A 21,856-nucleotide genomic window follows, 5' to 3' on the forward strand; every position below is an offset into this window, starting at 1 on the left:
GTAAGAAATGGAAAACTGACAGTCTTGAATATATAGTTGAAGGTTCCACAGGCCATTTCAAATAAGCAAGGTGTTCGTAGAGGTGTTTGTGTGGGAACCAATCAATTCTATCTAGATTCTGAGATCAAGAATGTCTACAAACTCCAAGAAGTTTGACACAGGGGACATCCCCGGCAGAATGGACAGAGACTGGCAGAGTCTTGAAATACAGAGGATGCATGAAATTTTGTAGTTACCCTTTGCATTTTTGTTAAGAAAAGACATCAGAGGAAATGGACACCTCATCTCCTGATAAGGATGAGAGATCCCCTTTTTCCCTTATCTCCTGAGATGAAGGTAAAGCTGAAGAGTAAATGATTCATTTTGTGCTAAAGCAAAAGACCACATGTGCCAATTTAAATGTAAAGCTAAGAAAAATTTTCCTCTATCTAAATGCTTTAGTTAAAAAAAGAAATATAGTAGCAAGGCTAGGACCTTCATTCAGGATAACACTTAGTCTATTATATGATGTAAGGTTCAAGTTCAGATGCCTTCAAATAACATTGAGGGAAGGAGTGCACTCAATAATTAACATGTTAAACGTAAAGAGAAAAAAAAATAAATCTTTGGCTCTGTTCCGACCTGAAACAAAAAAAAAAACAGCTTGAAGGTGATAAAGGCTAGCCATAGCTCTCCGCTTTTGCTAACATTGAATGAGTAGCTTCTACAGAGTCTGGATCAACAGGAACAAGATAACTGGCTTCAGCTCTGAACACCCAACCAGGCAACACACACTGCTTTCATGGCTGCAAATAACACAGGACCCCCTGCAGGACTGCACAAGACAGAGCAATGCTAGCCTTTCCAGTCTCATTTTGCTGAGCTAAGAAAGCGAAATTCTGCTAGTTTCTTCTTGTGTGATAGACCTCATATTTCACATATCCTAGGAATCATTTCTCCTACACAGAAAGTTTTTCCAGTTTCAAAGCCTGGTGAGAGAACTATAACACTATTCCTCCAGCAGCTTTACCTGAGCTCCAAGTAACAGCACCAATTCTTCCTTCCCTATCCTGGGAAAAACACCTGCTTCCATTTTAAGAGCTTCCAACTTTACCAGAAGTTATTCTTAACACATGTGTCTCTGCCTTTTAAATTACTGAATGTCACCTTGTCTGTTACTCCAGAAGTGTCCAATTATTTCATTAAGATAATCCAATCTCCCAGCTTTGTGATGTCTTCACACTATTAGTTTTGCGCCAAGAAATAACAGAGAAGATTGATATCAGAAATAATCCTTGCAGGATTCACAGGCCTTCACGTATCAAGTTCAGTTTCTATCTAGATTGCGGTATTTCCATTTCTGTGCACTCATTTTCCAATCTGTCATGAAGATTAGTGCGGTAAAATAACAAGTGAACCATCAACACCTAAAAATTTGTATCAATGGATATATAACGTGTTCCAAAGTTGTCATATAATTACTAGCATTTATCCTCAAAGAGACCAGATGCCTAACAGAACCTAGTAAATGAAGGCTCCCAGAGGCATAAATTGCAATTAAACACCTCTCATTAACTTTCAAGTTCCTAATTATGAGGGGTATGTTCCAGTGAAATGTAGAGAACATCACAGCTGCTTCACTGCTGTTATTACTAATTGGATACACATAGCTAAGATCTCAATTAAGCAAGACACTTAATCCTGTCCTTAATCCTCTCAGTTTAAGCATGCTTTTAATTTTAAGGAAATGCTTTTCTTCATTGATTCCTAATAGCCTAATTAAAACAGTATGATTTTATCCCTATCATTAAAGGTAACATTTTGTTTATACAATTTAATTCCTCTTGATTTTCTGCACAGGATGTAATAACATTTATAGAATAATAATCTTTTTCCTCTTACTAGGTAACACAAAGCGAGAACATCCTTGGATATTACATTAATGTGGAAAGAATACCCAACAGTTGCAGGAATTCACCAAATCGCATCTGTCTAAAGAATAGAGAAGTTCTTCTAAATCTCTCCATGGCTTATTACAGAGTTAATATTTCTGCCTATAACAAAGCAGGAGAATCTCCACAAGCCACCTACATTGTCCCAAATGTCTCTGCATCAGGTACTTACCTTGTAAGTCATCCGCTAGAGCAGTGGAGTTTTATGAGCCATCTCTAGGCTACCTTTTGACAGTCTTTGGAATCGGGTTAAGCATTCTCTTGAATATTCATCAGGCTGATATTTTGCACAGTAGGAGTCAGTACTGTTTCTTAAGAAAGGAATTTGATCGACGTTAACTAACAGACTAAGCAATTTAATGTTCTGTTTAGCACTTCTTGTTTTCTCAGGCTAGAAAAATAACTAGCAGCACTGTGAGGCTGCACCTCGAACCCTGTGTTCAGGTTTGGGCCCCTCACTGCAGGAGGGACGTAGAGGGGCTGCAGCGTGTCCAGGGAAGGGCCACGGGGCTGGGGAAGGGTCTGGAGCACAAGTGTTATGAGGAGCAGCTGAGGGAACTGGGTGTTTAGCCTGGAGAAGAGAAGACTTGGGGTGATCTTACTGCCCTCTACAACTACCTGACAGGAGGCTCTAGGCAGGTGGGGGTCAGTCTCTTCTTCCAGGTAACTAGCGACAGGACAAAAGGCAATGGCCTCAGTTTATGCCAGGGGGTGTCCATATTGGATATTAGGAAAAAAAAAAATTAACTGAGAGGGTGCTGAAGCATTGGAACAGGCTGCCCAGGGACATGGTGGAATCACCACCCCTGAAGACACTCAAAAAACATGTAGATGCAGTGCTTAGGGACATGGTTTAGTGATGGACTTGGCAGTCCTGGGTTAGCGGTTGGACTTTGTGATCTTAAAGGTCTTTTCCAACCTGATTCTGTGATTCTGTGAACTATGTGTTAGATCTACCTATTAAAAAGGACTCATGGAGTGTATTCAAAGTTAAGTAGATGCCAGCAGTTTAAACAAAGCTCAGAATTATGTGCAAATCTAAGGTGTTTGAGCTAAGTAACTTAAGAGACCTGCTACTGTCCTTCATTTCAGTGTTACCCCTACTGGCACATGGGAGGAGGAATAGATAGGGTGTATATGTCATATTCCAATGAAGATGTGAGCTTTTCTGATCCTAAATGCATAGGGTTTTTCATTTAAACAATATAATATTTTTCTTAGAATATAAGCTAGTTTCACTTGTTACAATCTTGAGGTATAGTTAGTACAACATAAGAAAAAACCCTCTCTTTCAAGTTTTTTGTTTTTTGAGTTTTGTTTGTTTGGTTTTTTTTAATTAAGCTCTCTCATGAGCTAGTAAAAAGTGTACAAGGACCCTTGTTGACATCCAGACAGATGGAATTAATTGATTTAACCAGGATTTTCTAATGCACTCCCCTCATTCTGTTCTCCTTTGCCCTGCAAAGACTTTACACTTTGGTTTTGCCTTAAATTTGACTGCTTTAACTTTATTCTGATGAAATATGTGCCACCACTTCAAGCCATCTTTTGACTGACAGCTATTTGTTTACTGAACCGCTCAGCTTTTGTTTCATGGCTCTCTCCAGATACCTGTTTCATACTTGGTTGTAATTCTATGCAGGTTCTGTCTCTGTCATGAATTATGAGGAAGATACCTACATTAAGTGTGTTCCCAAGATAAATTCCTTCTCAGCATGCGCAACTTTTCCTCAGCTATTTTCTTTAATTTTACTTCATTATATTTGTTTTCAGACAGGAGATGAAATGGAGAATTTTGTTTGTCTGCCACAAGATCCACTTCTTACCCCAAAATGACAGGTTGCTCTTCTTCTCCCTTAGTTTCAGTCAGATGGTCTTTCCTAGTTTGATAATCTGTCTTTAAAAATCTCAAAATATTTAAGATCCTTGCAAAAAATGCAAGGAATATGAAATCATATAGCTATAATCCATAATGAGCCCCTTCTCTTCCTCCCCCAGATAAGCACTATCTCACAGTTCCCTATGTGTAGCAGTTAATAGTGGCTCTCAGGAGGTTATTTAACCATGTCAGGCTTCTTCTGGCCGAGGCTTGGAACAGCCGTTTCCCCTTTTCCCACTGTGGGAAGTTAAAGGTCATGAACAGCAATTAACACTGGAGATCCCAGACATCATTGCAAAGTACTAGTTGCTAAATTTCCTGTACTGACATACTAGTGTAAACCTTACTATACATTGATCACCTGCAATGATAACAACTTAATGAATAATCTTTGAAAAAAGAGCAAAAGAGAAAAAGGAAGGAAGGAAAAAAAAGCTTTCCTGTTTATTGAACTTTGACAGTATATTTCTTCACAGACTTGCCTGGCCGAATCCATGTCAAACACCAGGGAACTAATGCAGTTGTCACCTGGACTCCAGAATACATGCCAAAATGTTTTGTGGTTGACTGGGGCACTGGTAAAGAGGATATGCGCATGAAAATAGTAACTACAGCTACTGGGAATTTCACACTAGGTAACAGCAACCGCCGTACATACTTACGGAGGCACCATTTCATTTACTGGTTGTTTTTGGTTGGGGAGGGTAGGATTTTCATCCTATTTTTGTGAGCCAATGGATAAAAGAGCAAAGATAAGTACAACTCTTATCTTTGTCCGGTGCTGAGACATCATCTTATTTTTAGCAACACCAAGGCAGATAAAAAGCAGAGTCTTCAGCAGAATTCTTCTGGTCACAGTTGTACAAAAAATGCAGCTCAGCTACTGTTGCTGGTATAATGTTTCTCCTTGTCCACATTCCAGGCAGACCTATACACTACTGGCTTTAAAAAAAGTTTCTCTTGTGCATAGGTAAACTTAACTTTAAATATACACTGCTCTGTTACAGTCTCCCTCAGATTATTTTATTTTTATCCCAGTGTTTGCCTTTGTCAAAACCTAAGTTCTCAACTCCAGTATTCTGTTTACCAAGCTAGGTGTGATGATCTGCATCCAGGGACCACTTTATGGAACAGTCATTGAAAATGTTGATTAAAATCATGCAGGTAACTCTTGGCATTTAGGACTGGCTTTTATGTACAGTAGAGAGCATTTAGCTTCAGAGTTCTATAAATGAATGCACTGTTTTTCTTGGTCCTTCTGCAACATCTGCACTGCCACATTACATCTAGTTCTTTTGCTCATTTTAAAATATGCTAGCTGAGGGAGAAATACTGTCCTTAAACTAAGATATCTACTGCCATTTTAGTTCCCTACTTCTCTTTCAACAGCTGAGGCCTTCCAGAAGGAGACTATAAGCAGATCTGGCATGTTTTAAGAGAAAACCCATGTTATGTCTTGTTTTGCTTTTAAAATAGTTTGTATTAATCATCTAGAGACAATGAAGAAGGATGCATATATTTTGTACTCAGTGTAAAACACTGTAAACTTATACTGTGCTTTGAGTCTCAGAAAGTAAGAATTATACACAAAAGTTATAAAGTTGTTTTCTCTCCTTCCCTTCTTTATCATTTATAACTTTGCAGTAAACCTTGATGTATCTTTATTTGTTTTCCAGACAATTTTCAGCCATATAAGTTGTACAAAATAATGGTACATGCATCTGATGTGTGTCAGTGTGAAAATTTCACAAGACATGAAAAGACTTTTGGAGTGACCCACTTTTATTCAGTTGAAGGAGGTATTCCTCCCCTTTATATAAACTCATTCTTTATATTTCTTCTCTCTTCCTATCTGCAGCAATAAAAGTAATCCTATACAAAGTTTCCTTTCCAGGTGATTTAACAGCATTCTTCTGTTAACATTGTTTTTGGTCCTAGCAGTCAAGCACCGGCAGTGAAAGACCTGGATGTTGTTCCTTACTGACAGGTCCACAGAAATATTATTACACATGACATTACCAAAATAACAGAAAGAGGGTCTCAGAGTAGCTCAAATTTAAGTGTGGCCAAAGTTAGATTTTCCAATCTCAATTTGGTAATGTCTTATATTGCAAGTTAAAGCAAATGTGGCTGTGGCTATGAGTCACAAGTTCTATTTTATGGGATTTCTCCTTTCTCATCCACCCTTAATGTTATATTTATGACAACTAGAATCAGGCAAGGAGCTCTCTAGGAAGCCGCTAGGTTTCAGTCTTGTATATCTATTGAACAAGTATTGATGCAGAACTTAAATTATTGTCTGATTTTTAAGTTCCTAGGACAGGTCCTGCTAATGTGACAATTCTGAATATCACAAAGCATTCTGCACTTGTGAAGTGGACTGAAATAGCTGCCAAGGACCGTTTGGGCTTTCTCCAGGGTTACAGGATCAGCTACACAGATTCATCAAGGAAAAAGTCTCTGGGTAAGTCACCGAGGCTCAGAACAAAGCAGCAGCTCAGAGCCAGGACAGAAAAGCTTCATACAGATCACTAAGTGCTATCATAGCACACTACTGAGTTACTTAGATTCCCATGTGGATTGGGTGTTCTTAAAGATCAGCTCCTGGTTGGAGTTTTAATGCTCCTATGAATACCTAGAGTTTTCTAGATACCATCTCAAATATCGGTAAGAAAATACTTCCTTAAAAATTACAGCTCTAAGACTGCTGCTGAATTCTCTAGTAACATTGGAAGGAAGGTGTATGCTTTCAGTGTTTCTGAGGTGTAAAGAGTTTGGACACAATACTTTTATGTTTCATTGCAACTTAGCTAAGCTTGGCTCTAAGCCTTTCTATAGGACTTAGGAAATTCTGTATTTCTCTTCTGAACTCAATTAGCAGGGAATACAGTTCATATTTCTTACCTGTCTTCAGAGACACTATTATTAATTTAATTTTTAGAAACATTTTCTTAAATTGATGACTTTTGTGTTTAGCTAAAGAAGATGAAACAAAAGGAGACAGAAGGCAGTGTCAAGGACTGCACTTAATTTTATTTTTTTTTCCTCTGCCCTAATCAGTCAATACATCAGTGAGACAATACCCAATTACTATGTTTTTCCAGGCAGGGAGAGTAATTTTATTGAAGAATTTTGGGGAAGGAACCCTAGAAGCTACAGCACCATTTCCACTTCTATGAAGATCTAAAATTCACAGTGACAAACTTGAAAAGCAATTTCTGTGCTGCAAAAGGCATACAACAGCATAATTGATTGCATTATTCTGACCAGGGCAGAAGTCATTGCACAATCAGAAATAAAAGATGGAGTTGAAAGCCCTGCAAAGTAGGTGAGGCAGAATGCACAGCCCCTTTTCTGCACTGAATCATGAGTAGTAGCAGTGATATTAACTGAGGTGAATAACCACTGACTACTGTAGTCAGGGTAAGGCATGTGACTGAGTCTAGCCCTTGTGTTAACAGTTACAGCCAACATGAAAACCACTGTTCAGCGTCTCAGGTGTATTTTCCTGTCACATAGTACACACAGCCTTCTGCACTTACCACCTAAACATCCGTGGTGTGTTAAAAGCTCCTGCTTTTTACCTCTGGATTTAAAATGCACGAAAGTATTATGGAGAAATCTTGTACCCATCTGAAGAACATTTGCACAGGGTAGCTTCTTCCAGGTGTGGATGTGGGCACAGAAATTTTGTCTTTTCCACAGTCAGCTACATTGATACAGACTCAGCCATCAGAGTTCATCTAATTGTCTCCTTCCCCAACCCCTCTTGTTTCAGCTGTTACTCTCAATTCTTCTACCACAAGTTACCATCTTACCGGACTGAAGGAAAAAACAGTCTACCGTGTGCAGATTTCAGGATTCACTAATGCTGGTGAAGGACCCCCAACTCTTTCACAACCATTCAGCACTCCAAAATATGGTACTGTGGGGGCTCTACGCACCTGTGCTACCCAGCATCAATCCTTGCTTTATGTACTATACATACCATTATTCTCTACCCTTTCCAGCTTTTCAAGGAGCAACAAAGTGCTCATGCACAAGATTTATTAGTCAGTCCTTAGTTAATGATAGGAAACATGAAAAGTTATTCCTTTGCTAGAGGTAAACTATGCATTACACAGCTCTGCCTGTATTGCATTACCTAACATACAGGCAACACTTAACTGGGGTTCTGCATCTCTGAAACTTTTTCTGACCTTTTTATGCCAGCTGTATGCACATATCTTTATTTACGGCCCATTCCTGCCATGCAGTTCAGCAGTTTAAATATTCTGCCTGTAACTAGTTAAGTTCAGTAGCCTTTGCTCTTGGCACATCCTGAGCAATCATGTAAAACTGGTTTCCAGTTAGACCACTGAACCGATAACACTAATAATAAATACGTAAAGTCTCAATTGTTCCTATTGTGGGTGACAGCTAATCAAAATATTTTTTGTTTCCTAATAATCGAAGTACATTTTACATAAGTCCTGTAGTTGGCTGGGGAAAGTCTGCATTTTTCAAAGGTACCAGGATAAGACAAGATCAATATAGTTACATCTATAATGTCTCATAAATGGTAATCATACAGGGCTGGCTAACTATGGTCTCTCAAACATTCATAACACCTTCGCAGTTAAGCTAAATCTAGCACTGCAATAGACCCTTTGTAGTTTGACCACAGCTTCATTCAATTGAAGCTTTCTAAATAAATAAAAAAAAATAATAATTAAAAAAAAAAGAGTAGACTAAGATGGTACCAGCCACAGGAAATATAACCTGTGAATTTCAGAGACAGAAGTATGCAAACAGCTTCTCGCTACTACAGCTTTTTTGTATTATGTGAAGGAGGTATACACACAAACAACTGAATAGTCAAGAGTGTGAAGCAGAAAGAAAAAGGAAAGAAATTAAAAACCTTCCTTGAAATCAAACAGGGCTTCTGCCCTGTCCTCACCCCCACCAAAATCCTTTCTCCTGTTGAAACAAGAAATTCAAGTGCCTCCATTGGAGCTTTTCTGCAGAACTTTATTCCACACATCTTACCAAAGATGTAGTTGGATAGGATTCAATTTTTGAGGAAAGTAACAAAAATGCAGACTTAATTTAATGCAACATTTTAAAAATGCAGGTTATTACATTGCATTTAACATTACATTTGCCATTTCCCCACCTCCCCAACATTTCATAGGTTACTTAATCCTTTAGAAGAACCTCAGGTTTCTTTACTTTGTCGATGAAAAAGGCTTTTATGATAATTTGCAGCTTTTCAAATACTTTCTTAAGCAAAATCAAGCAGCTGTTTGATTTTTTTTTTTTTAAATTGTTGGCCAGTGGTAGGAAAATGAAAAGCAAGCAGCCTTCCTACAGATGTGGTTTGTCAGTATCAGCAACACCATCACAAGCTGACCATGCTTTCCTGATGCTATTTTGAAGCTTCTGATTTAGCGATCTGTAAAGAACACCTCAACCCCAACCCACTCTTCACACAGAAGACTGCTTTTGTTCCTGTGTTAGAAGCACTGCTCTGGCTGCCTGAGCACTTTATCAACCTTCCTTAACCTTTCAAGCACTTAATCTCCTTCAATCGGGTGGGGTGGTGCGAGGAAGCATCTCAAGCAAGTATTAACACAATAGATGTAGGTTCACAGCAAGGGTTGACAAATGGCTGACTGCAAATAAAATTGCCTTAATGTTCCTAACAGGTACCTAACGTGGCACCTACCAAACAAATCATGTTATTATCATCAGGACCAGGTGGGATCTCACCAAAAAATCTCAAACCCTACTAGTAAAACCTGGAAGAGATTAAAAGCCACTTTCATTTAAATAGTTCCTTATGAAGTCAGATGCATCAGGGCCCTGACCCATTAAACAAGCTACAGCTCACGTTCATGTAATAGCAGGTGAAGTAGGTAAAGTAATCTTACTATAAAGTGTTTAATTTAGTTGATGGATTTAAGAATCAGCCCATACATCTATGTATCTCAAAATTACAAACCTGAAAGCCTCAGACCCCCCAGAAATTCCAGGCCTTGTTTTAACCAGATTTCACTTACACAAAACCCAGAACATGCATAAAGTTTGACTTGACTTCAGTTTGAAATACTTCTTTTGCCAAGACAATAGAGCCTTTCTATGCTAATATTGTAAGTCTGATTCATTCTTTTCATTTCCCATCAGATAAAGGAGAATTTGAAGGTTTTGTGACTGGCCTTTCCTTTGGCATGATGTTCATTCTTGTTTCTGCACCTCTTGCTTTTTCCCTGCTGCTTAAAAGGTAAGGGGGGAATATTGGCTGAAGTTCTTAGCAGTGCTTCCATTTTGCTTAACCCTGAGTTTAATAGCACTGGACCCTTTTTATCATTAAAAGCAATAGAATGTAAAAAGCACACAACACAAAAGATACACACTCATTTACACAGGGAGAGCAGTTATAAAGCACTATAAGCTGGTTAAAATAGTTTGTAAAATACCTGTTATCTTTTGGTTTTGGTACAGCTACCTGACTACCTCCTGTCTCAAACACCCTAGAAAAGAGCAAGGACTATTTCTCACAGTGGAAAATAGGTTACATATATGGAAAACCCATGCATTTGATTATTTGCTCTTTCATTCCCAGCTGATAATCATGTCCCTTCTATTGAAAAACCAAAATAAATTCCAGCAGCATACACAAATTGGTGTTGCTATCTAAGCAGTTTCCTGCAAGCACACTTGGATGTTAACTGTATAAATTATGCACATAAGTGCATAATGAGAGGGAGTAATGGATGGATGAGTAGGAAGAAGACAGAATAATAAGGGTCCCTGTAAGATATGGATGAGGTCCTCCTATTTTAGGAGAAATTCTTCTCTGCTTTAATAAAGTACACCACCCCCTCAAATTTATCTGAGATACAATATTAGGGGCATACACTACCACTAAAAGAAAAATGGCTTGCACAGTAATGGATTCTAATATTAATTTTCTGATAAACCTAGTTGTGTACAACAGTTCATATTACTATCTTGATGTCCTGGAACACTGCCCCCTCTTTTTCTCCTTTTTACAAAGCATCAGCCTCAGAAGCTGAAAGCACAACTGCTAAAGGACAGAACAGACAGACAGTACAATCCATGGCTTTAAAGCCATACATCATTACATAGCTCTCTTCAGCTTATGCATCAGGATAAACTGCCCTTGCCATTGGGAAACAGACCACACTCCACATTCAGTCTCCTGTGCACTTTCTTTTTCAGATTTTAATTTAAGTTGCTCTATAACTGATCCAGTATTTTTAACAAGAACTTCTGAGATCTACACAGACGTTTTGACTTACGGCAAACTTCATTGTGTTAAATATAAGATCACACTTCATTGTCTAGGCCCATTAGGAAAGAATTTTTGGCAAATAGAAAAACAGCACACAGAAGCCCAATGTAACACTACAAAATTGCAATTAAATATGTAGTAGTATTGAACAGTTGGAACTGAGGCAAAGGGTCCCAAGATCCCCTCATCTCAATTGCCTGCTTGATTTGTAGAAAAAAGACTGACCAGCCAGCCAAACACTCAACTTCATAGGATCAGCAAGGACATCCAGTAACTCTACAGCCTCAGGCTTCACCTCAAAACACAGCCTAAACAGGGGCAAATAACTTACAGCTAATAAAGTACACATTTGATTTGAAAACCTAACACTGAAGTCACCACCAGGGCAGGTTCCTATGGAAGTGAGTCATTGCCCAAAGCTCACAGGGGGGTGCCAAGAGGTGTGCTCACTCCGCTCCCACAGGAGCTGATGATGAACAATCAAGAGTGACTGATGCTAATGGGATCAGTCAGCTCTGCAGAAACTCCTTTTGAAATTCTCATTCCGGTCCACTGCTGCCCCTCCGCAGGGAAATCACAGCTGGCCCCTGCCAGCCTGGGGCCAGCCCCAGCATCCCAGGGATGTCAGAAGTGATGGGCAGGTCACCACTACAGCCCACCCTGTCTGGAAGGGCCAGGGAGGGCAATGCCTGACAGGGTGGTGCCCATGGTGGCCCAGGGATGCTGGAGATCATAGAAGCCTGGTAGCAGTTTTGCTGTTTCTGAGCCCCCCAGGTGCAAGGAAGGAGCTTGAAAAAAGGACTATGATGAGAGGTCTGTGGACAAGCAGCCAGCTTAAACACATTTGAGCAGCTCAATGGGCAAACTCAGCTCTGCCTTACACACCCCTTCCTCTACAGCAGAAGCAGCAGGTGTGAGCTTTTACTAAAGGCGTGTTTAGGTTTGTGTCAGGGGAGACAGTGACATACTGTATGTAATAGCTCTCAGAAAGAGCCAGACTCAAAACAATCAGGGAAGAGCATGACCTGTAGTGTCCCCCCTGTTCTCATCTGCAGGTCCCAGGCAGAGCCTCTTGCAGGCCACCAGTGCCGTGGTACAGAAGCTAAAAACTGCAATAGCTTGCTCTTTGTTTGAGGGAAAGTAAACTTCTAAATATAAGCCCAGGAGCAAATACTAAATCAAACTTCATCCTACATGTTCCAGAGTCCTCAGGGAAGATGGAGGTTTTGTTGAAATGATAGCAAAATAGGAATATACCATGATTAAAGGTATAGAAAAAGACAACATCACCAGCTCCTGTCACAGCTTCTTTGTCCTTAAACAAAGATGCTAATCGTCACTAATTCAGCATTTCAGTATAGACTACCAAGCTTGGTCTTCAGCTTTTAATTGACATCGTGCTTAATAGTCATCGTAGAATGTCTTGTTTGATGGTCATGAAAATAGCAATAAAATGTTACATATAAATGGTAGTTAATTTAAATCCATAGGAAATATCAGTCATTTAACCTGACAATAAAATAAGAAAATTTTTTTCAGGCTGAAAATATCATGCTGGCCCAGTGTACCAAGTCCAAGAAATAGCAGTGCACTCCAAGATATGGCAAGTACTCTTCTGATGGTGTGAAAAAATACACAAGGGAGATCTTTTCTACTGATTAATCAGTAATGCTAGTTATTAGTCTTTTCACACTTCACCCTAGTAAATGTCTAATATCAACAGTTGGGAAGCTAAGGTAATATTAGAAATATAGCATGGGGGAGGGTCGTTGTTTAGGCATAGTCCATTGCACTTTTTATTTTAATAAAGGTTCTCAGACTTTTTGAGAACATTATAGAACATACTTAAAGGTATGGGCTGTTAAAAGAACAAAGCAAATTTGGATAGGGGAAGATAGAGTCTAAACAGAGAAATTCAGTTTTCAACAACTGCAACTGATTATCAAGTACAAGTTATGCAAAATACAACTCATTGTGGCCTATTTCCACAGAAGTGTCAGGGAAAGACTACCTGCCTCCAGAGCAATCCCGGGTTCTAACTGGTCAGCTGGTAGCTGGCTGGGGGGCACCTACTAGTCAGCAGGCACCAGGGTTCAGCCAGTATGTGTTAAAATCTTGCCCACAGCTTTCCCATATGCTTTGTTAAGGATACCTAAATTTCAGGACTGAAGAAACGCCTAGAAATCAGCTGTTAGAGGAGGCTGCTGGGGACCATGTTATTCACTTTTGCCTATTAGTGGACTTACTTGAATCTTCCTTTCCTTATCTCCTCCCTTTTAAACAAGTTTCTGCTTCAGTTTTGCTGACACCAGATACTCAGTCCTTCCCCTAGGGCACCTCAGTTTATCTGCCCAGTCACAGACCACTAACCATTATGTTTTTGGAGCAGGAACTTACACTACTTTCCTTTTTAAATGTCTTTGTTTTTTCTGGCAGATCTGAACTTAATCTGGCACTCATAGATCTAGTTTCTCAAGCCAGCTTGTGAGCTTTAACAAAGCAGGCTTCTATCTATGTAGTCAAAGATCAGGCAGAAGCTGGGAGGTATCTACAAGCTAGACAATGGCCAAATCTAGGACACAGTGTGAAATCATCAGCAACATGACAAGCTACTAATAATCAAAGGTTCTGCTGAACATCAGCGTTGCTTCCTTCAACAGAACAAGTATGAACTTCCAAGGACTTCCTTGCTTGCTTTCTTCCTTTCTTCCACCTAAATGTGGATAAAGAAGTGATGAGCTCAGAGGTAGTATCAGATAGTCATTTTGCCAAAGCCAGATAATGCCGAACAAAGGAGGATCAGATGTACAAATGTACAGCTGTACAAAGTCAGCGATGCTGTTAGAAGATTGCAGTTTCACTGTTTTGTTCAGTTAAAGAAACTGATCTGTTTATGAGCACCAAGCAACTTCCAGTTCTCAGTGCTGGGATCCAGATGTCCCTCACTGACCACTCCATCAAAAATAAATCCACCTAATCCTCTTACTTCTTCTCCACCATGCATTTAGAAAGTGGGAGACCTGCAGATTCAATACTTGTTTGAAGTAAAACTTCTCAAAGGCAAAAAAAATAAGGAATCCAGTATATTCAGCATTTGGGGAAATTCAGCCTTAAAGAAAATGCAAGACCTGAAGCTGTTTCAATGTAATAATCTTGGGTGAAGTTGAATTGCAGGATAGAAGTTCAGCAAGAAAGGAGTAACTACCAGCCAAAATAACCTAACAGGTTCAAAGAATAATTTGTCATTGTGAAGCAGTGCAGGTAAAAAACATTGAAGTTGCATGTTATAGAAAGGACAAATGGGTTTTATGAACCAGAGTACCACTTCGACATAAATACATTAAAGCAAAATATACCTATTTAAAATGCATTTAACTGTGCCTGCAAAGGCAAAGCGATTATAAAGGGAAATAATGACTGTATTAGCCAAGTCTGGTAGACAAATACTGTAATGTTGATAACATGGCAGGAACAGAACTAACACATCAGATAAGGGTTTTGGGGAGAACAGGAAAAGCTCTGTGTGAGGAGACAGGACAATAAAGCAGTTACCAGATATGTTGTCTAGAAGTAACTTGATGTTATGAAGATTTCATGAAATGTAGAGAAAGGTATTCCCTGTAAAACAGAACCAAGGAATAAATCTTAGTGTATTGCGTGTTTTTATTCTATTTGTAGGTTGTTTCAACTGAACCCCATCAGGTTAGTTGAGCAATGTAGCAACTCTTGACAGAAACACACATACAGTCCAGATAGGTGCCAAGAAAATTTGTACTTTAAATCCAGACAGAGCATTCTCTACTGCAGTCTAAGGCAATGAAACATCCCATGGTACAGAGCAGCAGGCGCAAGTGGGGACACTCTCAATTCAGTCAGAACACAGAGGCCAGGAAAATGAACTATGGAAACTAATGTGGCCAGCCAGCCACCCCATCAGTGTCCTGTTCTTCATGTTTAGACAAGATTCTTCAGATATTCTCCTTCTTCACCTATTAGTGCCTCTTTCAGACAGAAGCTTACACAGAACTGATTTTAGATTTGGTAGGTGTAGAGTTCAGGCTCCCATTCATAATAAATATGATAATGGAGATAAGTATCACACAGGTCTTCATTCAAAACAAGGCAAAAGCTGACCATCTAGAGGTGTCAACTCATCCCATTATCAAAGAAAAATTGAGATATTTTATCTGGGATTGCTGAGATTCCAAAGAACAACATGCTCCTTTCCAAGCCAGACCACAAGAAAGAAAATAAAAAACAATTTATACTTATTTATTTATTGCAACAAAAAAAACCCAACAACCATAATGTGTGAAACAAATTCAGAGCAACTGAAGAGGGGGGAGGGGGAAAAAGGTGGGGAGGAAGCTAACAGTTGTATCACCCTGTCCATAATTTTAAAAAAATTATGGCAAAAGTGGGCAAATGCAGCAGAACAATCTAAATAGAAAAGAAGGGTGCTTGGTGTTGCAAACTATTCTCCATTTAATCATCCAGAATTTGCAAAAGCTGATAACCCAAGATACACTTAGATCACAACATGGCATTAAGTTGAATAACAAACTTTTTGCAGCAGCTGATACCCGAAGCTTAGTTGGCTGCTGTTCAACTCAAGCTGCTGCCTTTTTGTATTAGCACATTTGTTAAACTTTTTGAAAGCTGTGGGTCTCAGAACAGCACATCACAAAGCTAACATTATATCACCACTACATTTTGTCCCAAGCACACATAAAAACAAGAAAACCTTTGCTTAAATAGTATGGGAGAGGAGAAGATGAGCCTCTGAATTAAGGAAATAAGTATTTTCTTCCCTGTTTTTTTAAAAAAAATAAGATGAGATGAAATGCATTAGTTAGCATTATTATATAGGCAGGACCAGGTTGCCTGTCTCCTAGCTTTAGTCTTTTGTTATGTATTTCAGTAAATTGCTGAGTGCAATTAGCAGAGGTATGGTGCTAAAATTATTCTTTCTCCTTATTTTTGTCTTGCAGACTAGCTGGAAACCTGTTTCAAAGTCGCTGCTTCAGGCCCTGTCAGACAATGATACCACCAGCCTTTATGTCATAGAGCATGAGTCAAAGGCTTCTTTGAAGCTAGACCTCTTCACAGGTGGTGGAGAAGACAGCAAGTGTGACACTTGCCAGTCAGAAGAACCTAGCAATAACACAGACATAAGCCTAAGGCATGAAGAAATCCCTGAAGAAGCAGTTACAAGTGAAGAAGAAGGAATCATTTCCATTACAGTACCACTTTTGAGTGACTACACCAGCATGGAGTTCAGCCAGAAAGCCCTGATGAGTCTGACAGTGAAGGTGCCTGCAAAGGCTGCTCATCCCAATCTGGAAATGGAGCTAGGCAGTAAGCCAGCACAAACTGTGCATCAGGTTTTGTTTGCTTCCCAAGACTATCTCAAGCAAAGCCAGGTAGTGCTTTTGCCATCTGGACCAGCTGTCATGGGACAAGTGAATTCAAACTGAAGCATCTTTGTAATTGCCCATACCATAAAAGCAAGTTCCAAAACCCCTGATGCTTAAATGGAGCCGTTTGGACCATATAGAACAGTGAGCTTGTGACAATAGTTAGTCTGTACTCAATAAGGTTCCTTGGTGGACTAGATCAATGCTATAATTATGTTAGCTATTTCACTACAGTCGCTCTCTGTAAAGACCTACTGTCCTCACACAGGCAAAACTTTCAGGGAACTGTATGGAAAACCTTATGGTAGGGTACCTCCTGCTAGGTGCTTAGTCCCAGGGTGCTCAGGAAGCCAGTTCAAGGCTTCTGCTCTAAGTACAATGTTGTTCTGGTCATCAGGGGAGTTCTCTAATCACTGTGGTCAGTTTAAGACCTGATTTTCAGAACTGGTAAGTTCTTCAGTAGAAATTCCAGCAAAAGCGTCTATCACTCCAAAGAAGCTTTTCAGCTGGTCAAAGCTGGCCTAACAAAAGAGTGAAAAGCCTTGCATTTAGGAATAGAAAATTATGCTTCTCCATATACGTAAAGCACCATTAAGTGCTTTATGTCTTAGATATTTACACCTTTATTCATCATAGACGAATAGTGCTGTGTAAATTAAGATGGTAGTAAGTATCATTACTAGCACTGGGGTGTTTTTTTTTACTCGCATTAAAATAAGGCTATTTCTTCCTACATTTATCTATGCAAAGCTTGCACAGAGGAGGAGTCATTGGAATGCAGGGCATAAAAGGGTCTTCCATAATATGCTCTCTCTGTTACTCCATTATGTATCTCCATGGTGCAAGGAGTCTGAACTGGTTTTCCAGCTTGCAGCAGCTTCTCACCCATGAACTCTGTAGGCATTAATGGTTTGCAGTTATTGTAGATGACCCAGTTTATTGTGGTTGTCTCTAGTTGAAGGGGCATTTCATTAAAATTATTTTGTTGAGAAAGAAATTGGTCAGCTGTACCAAAAGCACCAGAGGCTTCTTAGGCATCTTTCAAAATTCTCTCATTTAGAGAGAAGGGTGTTTCACATTTATACAAATATTTCTATGCATATTAGGCAGTATGAGTTATAGAATAGCCATGCTTACAAAAAACTCAAATTTCATATCCCCCACTTGACTGATTTAGTGAGGCCCCATAACAAAACCAGTTTTATTAGTTTTCCTTATTTATAGTCACCCTCTCTTTACTTATATCTCTTTATGTCTGTTGGGGCTGGCAGGAACCAACCTGTGTTTCACTGGTTTTTAAAGTTTCACATTATTTTTTCTTAGCACTTAAAACGTACTGTTTTGCCACAAAGCAATGTACACATTACCTACCACTCACCCTTGTTACGTCTGCTCATTGAAAGAAGAGGTAATAGGAGCAACTCTCCATACCACCTCAAAGGTCTAAGCAGTCTTTTAAATCTCTTTCTTTGTTTTTATAACTTTGATCAGGTGACTTTGCCTGATTTGAATTTGGGAGAACACAAATGATCCCGCTATTAGCGGAGCTGTTGCTACTTGCAATGTCTAGTAGAGGGGTTGAAATGAAAACCTGTTATGGACAATGAGGTCCTCAAATGTTATAAAATCATTATCAAGCAGTCACGTGAACACAGCCTAATTTGTCCGTTTCCAAAATATGAGAAATATCCATGCTTCTTACTTATAGTATTTCTTCCATTTCTGGTCAGAGCAACTTGTTTTACTGGTGCAGTTGGTACCTTCAATAACTTACTCATCCCTGTAAACATTGAATTATTTTTTTCTTACTCTGTGCCTCCCAAACCAGTACATATTATTATGTTACATATAAAGTATAAAGTAAACACGTAGACTCAAACCAATAGCTTGTGAGCAATTTCAGTGTATGAAGCAGCCTTCAAATGCGAAACTCAAAAGACAGTTTTGGGCTTTTGACCCAGTGAGGATTGCTCTCATGATGTTAGCCATTGCCTGACATTTTGCTAAAGAAAAACCACTTATCAGGCCAGAAGAATTTCCCTAAAAGTATACATGGGCCTATTTGCCTCAAATAGAAGGGATGTATATACTCCACTTTCAGTTATAAAGCTCACAGTATAATTAATTCTTAGTTGATCTCATTAGAGCAATACTATACTCACTATTTGTATAACGGCTATAAACTGTACATTTGGGAGAAGGAGAGATACATAGAAAACCCTGGTATGAAGATTAAATATAAATGAAGAACTCATCCATCATGATGTATCCTTTGAGAGCAAAGAAAGAAAACTTTATGTGGAGTGAAAAAGAGTACACTTGCTAGACAGTTTCACCTAGACAAGGATGAGGCTTTGGTGGAATAATGTACCTACTCAGGGCCATGGACCTAGGAGATGCGTAGTGCTCAGGTCTTCAGATTAGGGACAACTAGGGTTTTGTGGCTTGGTTGCTTGGGTTTTGTTTGGTTCTTTTTGGGGGATTTTTACTTCAGTTGAAAGGGACCTACAACTGACCTCTTCAGGCAGTTTGAAAAACTGTGCACTTATACAGATGTATGATGACTGCAGAAGCCTACCTCTACTAATAAACATGTAAGATACTTCATGTGCTATAGTACTGTTCAAGTGGTTTCAGTAGTGTTCTTATCTTCAGTATTCCTGATTTTGATATATGTTATATTAGGAGTGAAATTGCAAAAATGAAGGCTCAGGACCATATAAGCCAAAGCATTTTTTAATATTTTTTTCCTTTTCTTTTCCCAGTCAGCATAGGTCTAGATGATGACTGTTAGCATTATGGCAATTTAGACACTGTAAAAGCTTAGACACTTAACTGTAGGCCTGGAGGCACATAAGCATAGTGATTTATAGTATGCAGTATTATACTGCAGGATTACAGTGTTTTAGTACTTTATATTTACAGAGACAGTCTCTAACATGGCCTCTAAAAACATGCATAAAGCAGTTAGTAGATACCTCTTTTTTTCTGGTATCCACAGTAGATATTTTTTCTTGCATACTTTATTGTAGTATGGACACAGAAACATGGGGGTTTTACACTTTTTTTTCTCTTTACACTTAAGGTCAGACTACAGTGCAGTAGCTAGATAGCACTGAAAATTATCACAGTGTTTCAGAGACAAGAAAAACAGCTACTCAGCCTGGAACAGGAGACTGCAGCGACCACAATATTCCAGAACTTTTTTTCACTACCAAATAGAATAATAGTAACTACAGAGTATCTACAAATCCCCTAAAAACCTACACCTTTCAGGTACTTTGGCAACCTTAAAAGCCACCTTTATAGGACAATGGCACCTGCATTTGAGCAGAGTCTTCTTGAAAGCTGAGAGCATAGGGACATCCTGTCAATCTGAGTCAACCCCAGTTACTGCTACAAAAATTGAAAAATAATGAAGCACTTCATAAAGCCTTCTAACTGCAGAAGGTCATTGTCTCAGAGCACTTGACTCTGTGGCACAGGCTCTTGGTTTTCCTGTATCTCTCTGTCTTGATGGCACCCTGTGACTGCTGCCCGAATGATGTTAACTGTGTTCTGGTACTGTGTTGATGGGATCCGTAGGAACATGGGGAATAAAATTTGGGACAGCTTACATTGGCCGCTTCTGAGCGCTGCTTACAGAAGACTGCTGCTAAGACAAATCTCTCCATGCCAATGCAAGGGAATAATATTATCCCCACATCTATTTGGTTTCTGCAGCAGAAGCACCAGTTTGATTAATAAAACTGAAAACAACCTGCCATGCTAGAAATGGTTGTTCACATCGTCCATCCTCAGAGATCCCTTCAGTTCTTTATAGAATCATAAAATAGAATCACAGGATTGTTTAGGTTGGAAAAGACCTTTCAGACCATTGAGTCCAACCACAGACGTAACACTGCCAAGTCCATCACCAAACCATGTCCTGAAGATGCCACATCTACACATAATCTGAATACCTCCAGGGATGGTGGTTCCACCACCTCCCTGAGCAGCCTCTTCCAATGCTTCACCACCCTTTCAGAGAAGAAATTTTTCCTAACATCCAACCTAATCCTCCATTGGTGCAACTTGAGGCCATTTCCTCTCATCCTATCACTTGTATGTGTGGGAAGAAACAGAGACTCACCTCACTACAACGCCCAACTCCCTCTTAGGCAGCTGTAGGGAGCGATAAGGTCCCCCCTCAGTCTCCTCCTCTCCAGGCTGAACACCCCCAGTTCCCTCAGCTGCTTCTCACAAGACTTGTGCTCTAACTTCCTCGCACAAAGCCTTCTCTGGTCCAGGGCAGAAATCTGGATTTTTTGAAGTGGCAGACACAGGCAGGACAGAGGACAATCCTGAGGAATGACAGGTACAGCAGCAGCCAGTGCTGCCAGGGGACTCCTGATGAAATGGGCTCAGGTCCTTACTGGAGGCACTGGAGCCTAGGCAGGCTGGAGAGTACTAGACATGCTACTCTACCTGAAAAATTGTAGGCTGCAGCCAGTTTTCGGTAGGTTGCTAGTATGGAAATGGGTAGCAGAACCATAAAGCTCTTACGGGTATTCTCTGACCTTTCCCAAGCAGTAACTGCTACTGTTGAATTTTGCTGGCAGTGATTCATGTCCAGGTACTCAGCTATCAGCACCAACCTTCACCTTTCTTGTGACTTGTAATTAGATAACCATTCTGGCATTCATTTCAAGTGTGTAGTTACTGGGTGTCACCAGGATTAGGATCCATAAGGCTCAGTAATCCCCTTTTGGTACAACACCTGCGGCTGTGTGTTCGGTATCTGGGTGGCTTTGGTGAGTTACATCCATCCTGAAATGAATGTGGCCACTTTGACTTCTGTGCGTTACATTCCAGTGCTACATACCCACTTCTGGAGAGGAGGCTGCCTGTGATTCTGCAATTTTTGGTTATCGTAGCTATGTCAAACCAGTTGTAATTGCCAAGGCCCATACAACGTACATAACTGAGCTGCTTATCCAGGCCACAGACTGTATTGTAGCTTCTCAACACCACGTGGGTTAGTACCTCACAGCTAAAAAGGAAATAGCACACAGTCACAGTAAAGTTCTAATTTGTTTTCTCCGGTTATGCTGGATCATACAAATGTCCTTCCAATGCTATAGAGCATTAATGTAAAAGGTAGGAAAAAATTTAAACGGTATACACTGGCTCAATGAAAATTAGCATGCTAGTAAAGCATGCTAGGGAAAGATAAAAATTTCCACTACTTCAAAAGAGATTTTGCAGATGCTGAGAAAAGCCCTGGCTCCAACATCAGTTAAAGTGCAATCCAATGGTGCATGAACCTGTTCACCCTGTTTCAGTATTCATT

General features: G+C 39.7%; 1 protein-coding gene across 1 annotated transcript in view; it reads left to right on the forward strand.

Moving 5' to 3' along the window:
- The window catches only part of LOC130142446 (interleukin-31 receptor subunit alpha-like), a 34,744-nt gene extending 15,397 nt beyond the window's left edge, over positions 1–19,347 (forward strand). Inside the window, exons 9-16 of the mRNA XM_056324396.1 lie at positions 1,885–2,095; positions 4,287–4,445; positions 5,487–5,609; positions 6,122–6,274; positions 7,589–7,732; positions 9,976–10,072; positions 12,647–12,710; positions 16,099–19,347. Of these exons, the coding sequence (XP_056180371.1) occupies positions 1,885–2,095; positions 4,287–4,445; positions 5,487–5,609; positions 6,122–6,274; positions 7,589–7,732; positions 9,976–10,072; positions 12,647–12,710; positions 16,099–16,584 (1,437 nt within the window). The 3' untranslated portion in view covers positions 16,585–19,347. The remainder of the gene's footprint in view (positions 1–1,884; positions 2,096–4,286; positions 4,446–5,486; positions 5,610–6,121; positions 6,275–7,588; positions 7,733–9,975; positions 10,073–12,646; positions 12,711–16,098) is intronic.
- Positions 19,348–21,856: the final 2,509 nt, after the last annotated feature.

Source organism: Falco biarmicus, chromosome Z (genome assembly GCF_023638135.1).
Source record: "Falco biarmicus isolate bFalBia1 chromosome Z, bFalBia1.pri, whole genome shotgun sequence".
In the NCBI taxonomy this organism is placed as follows: Eukaryota; Metazoa; Chordata; class Aves; order Falconiformes; family Falconidae; genus Falco; species Falco biarmicus.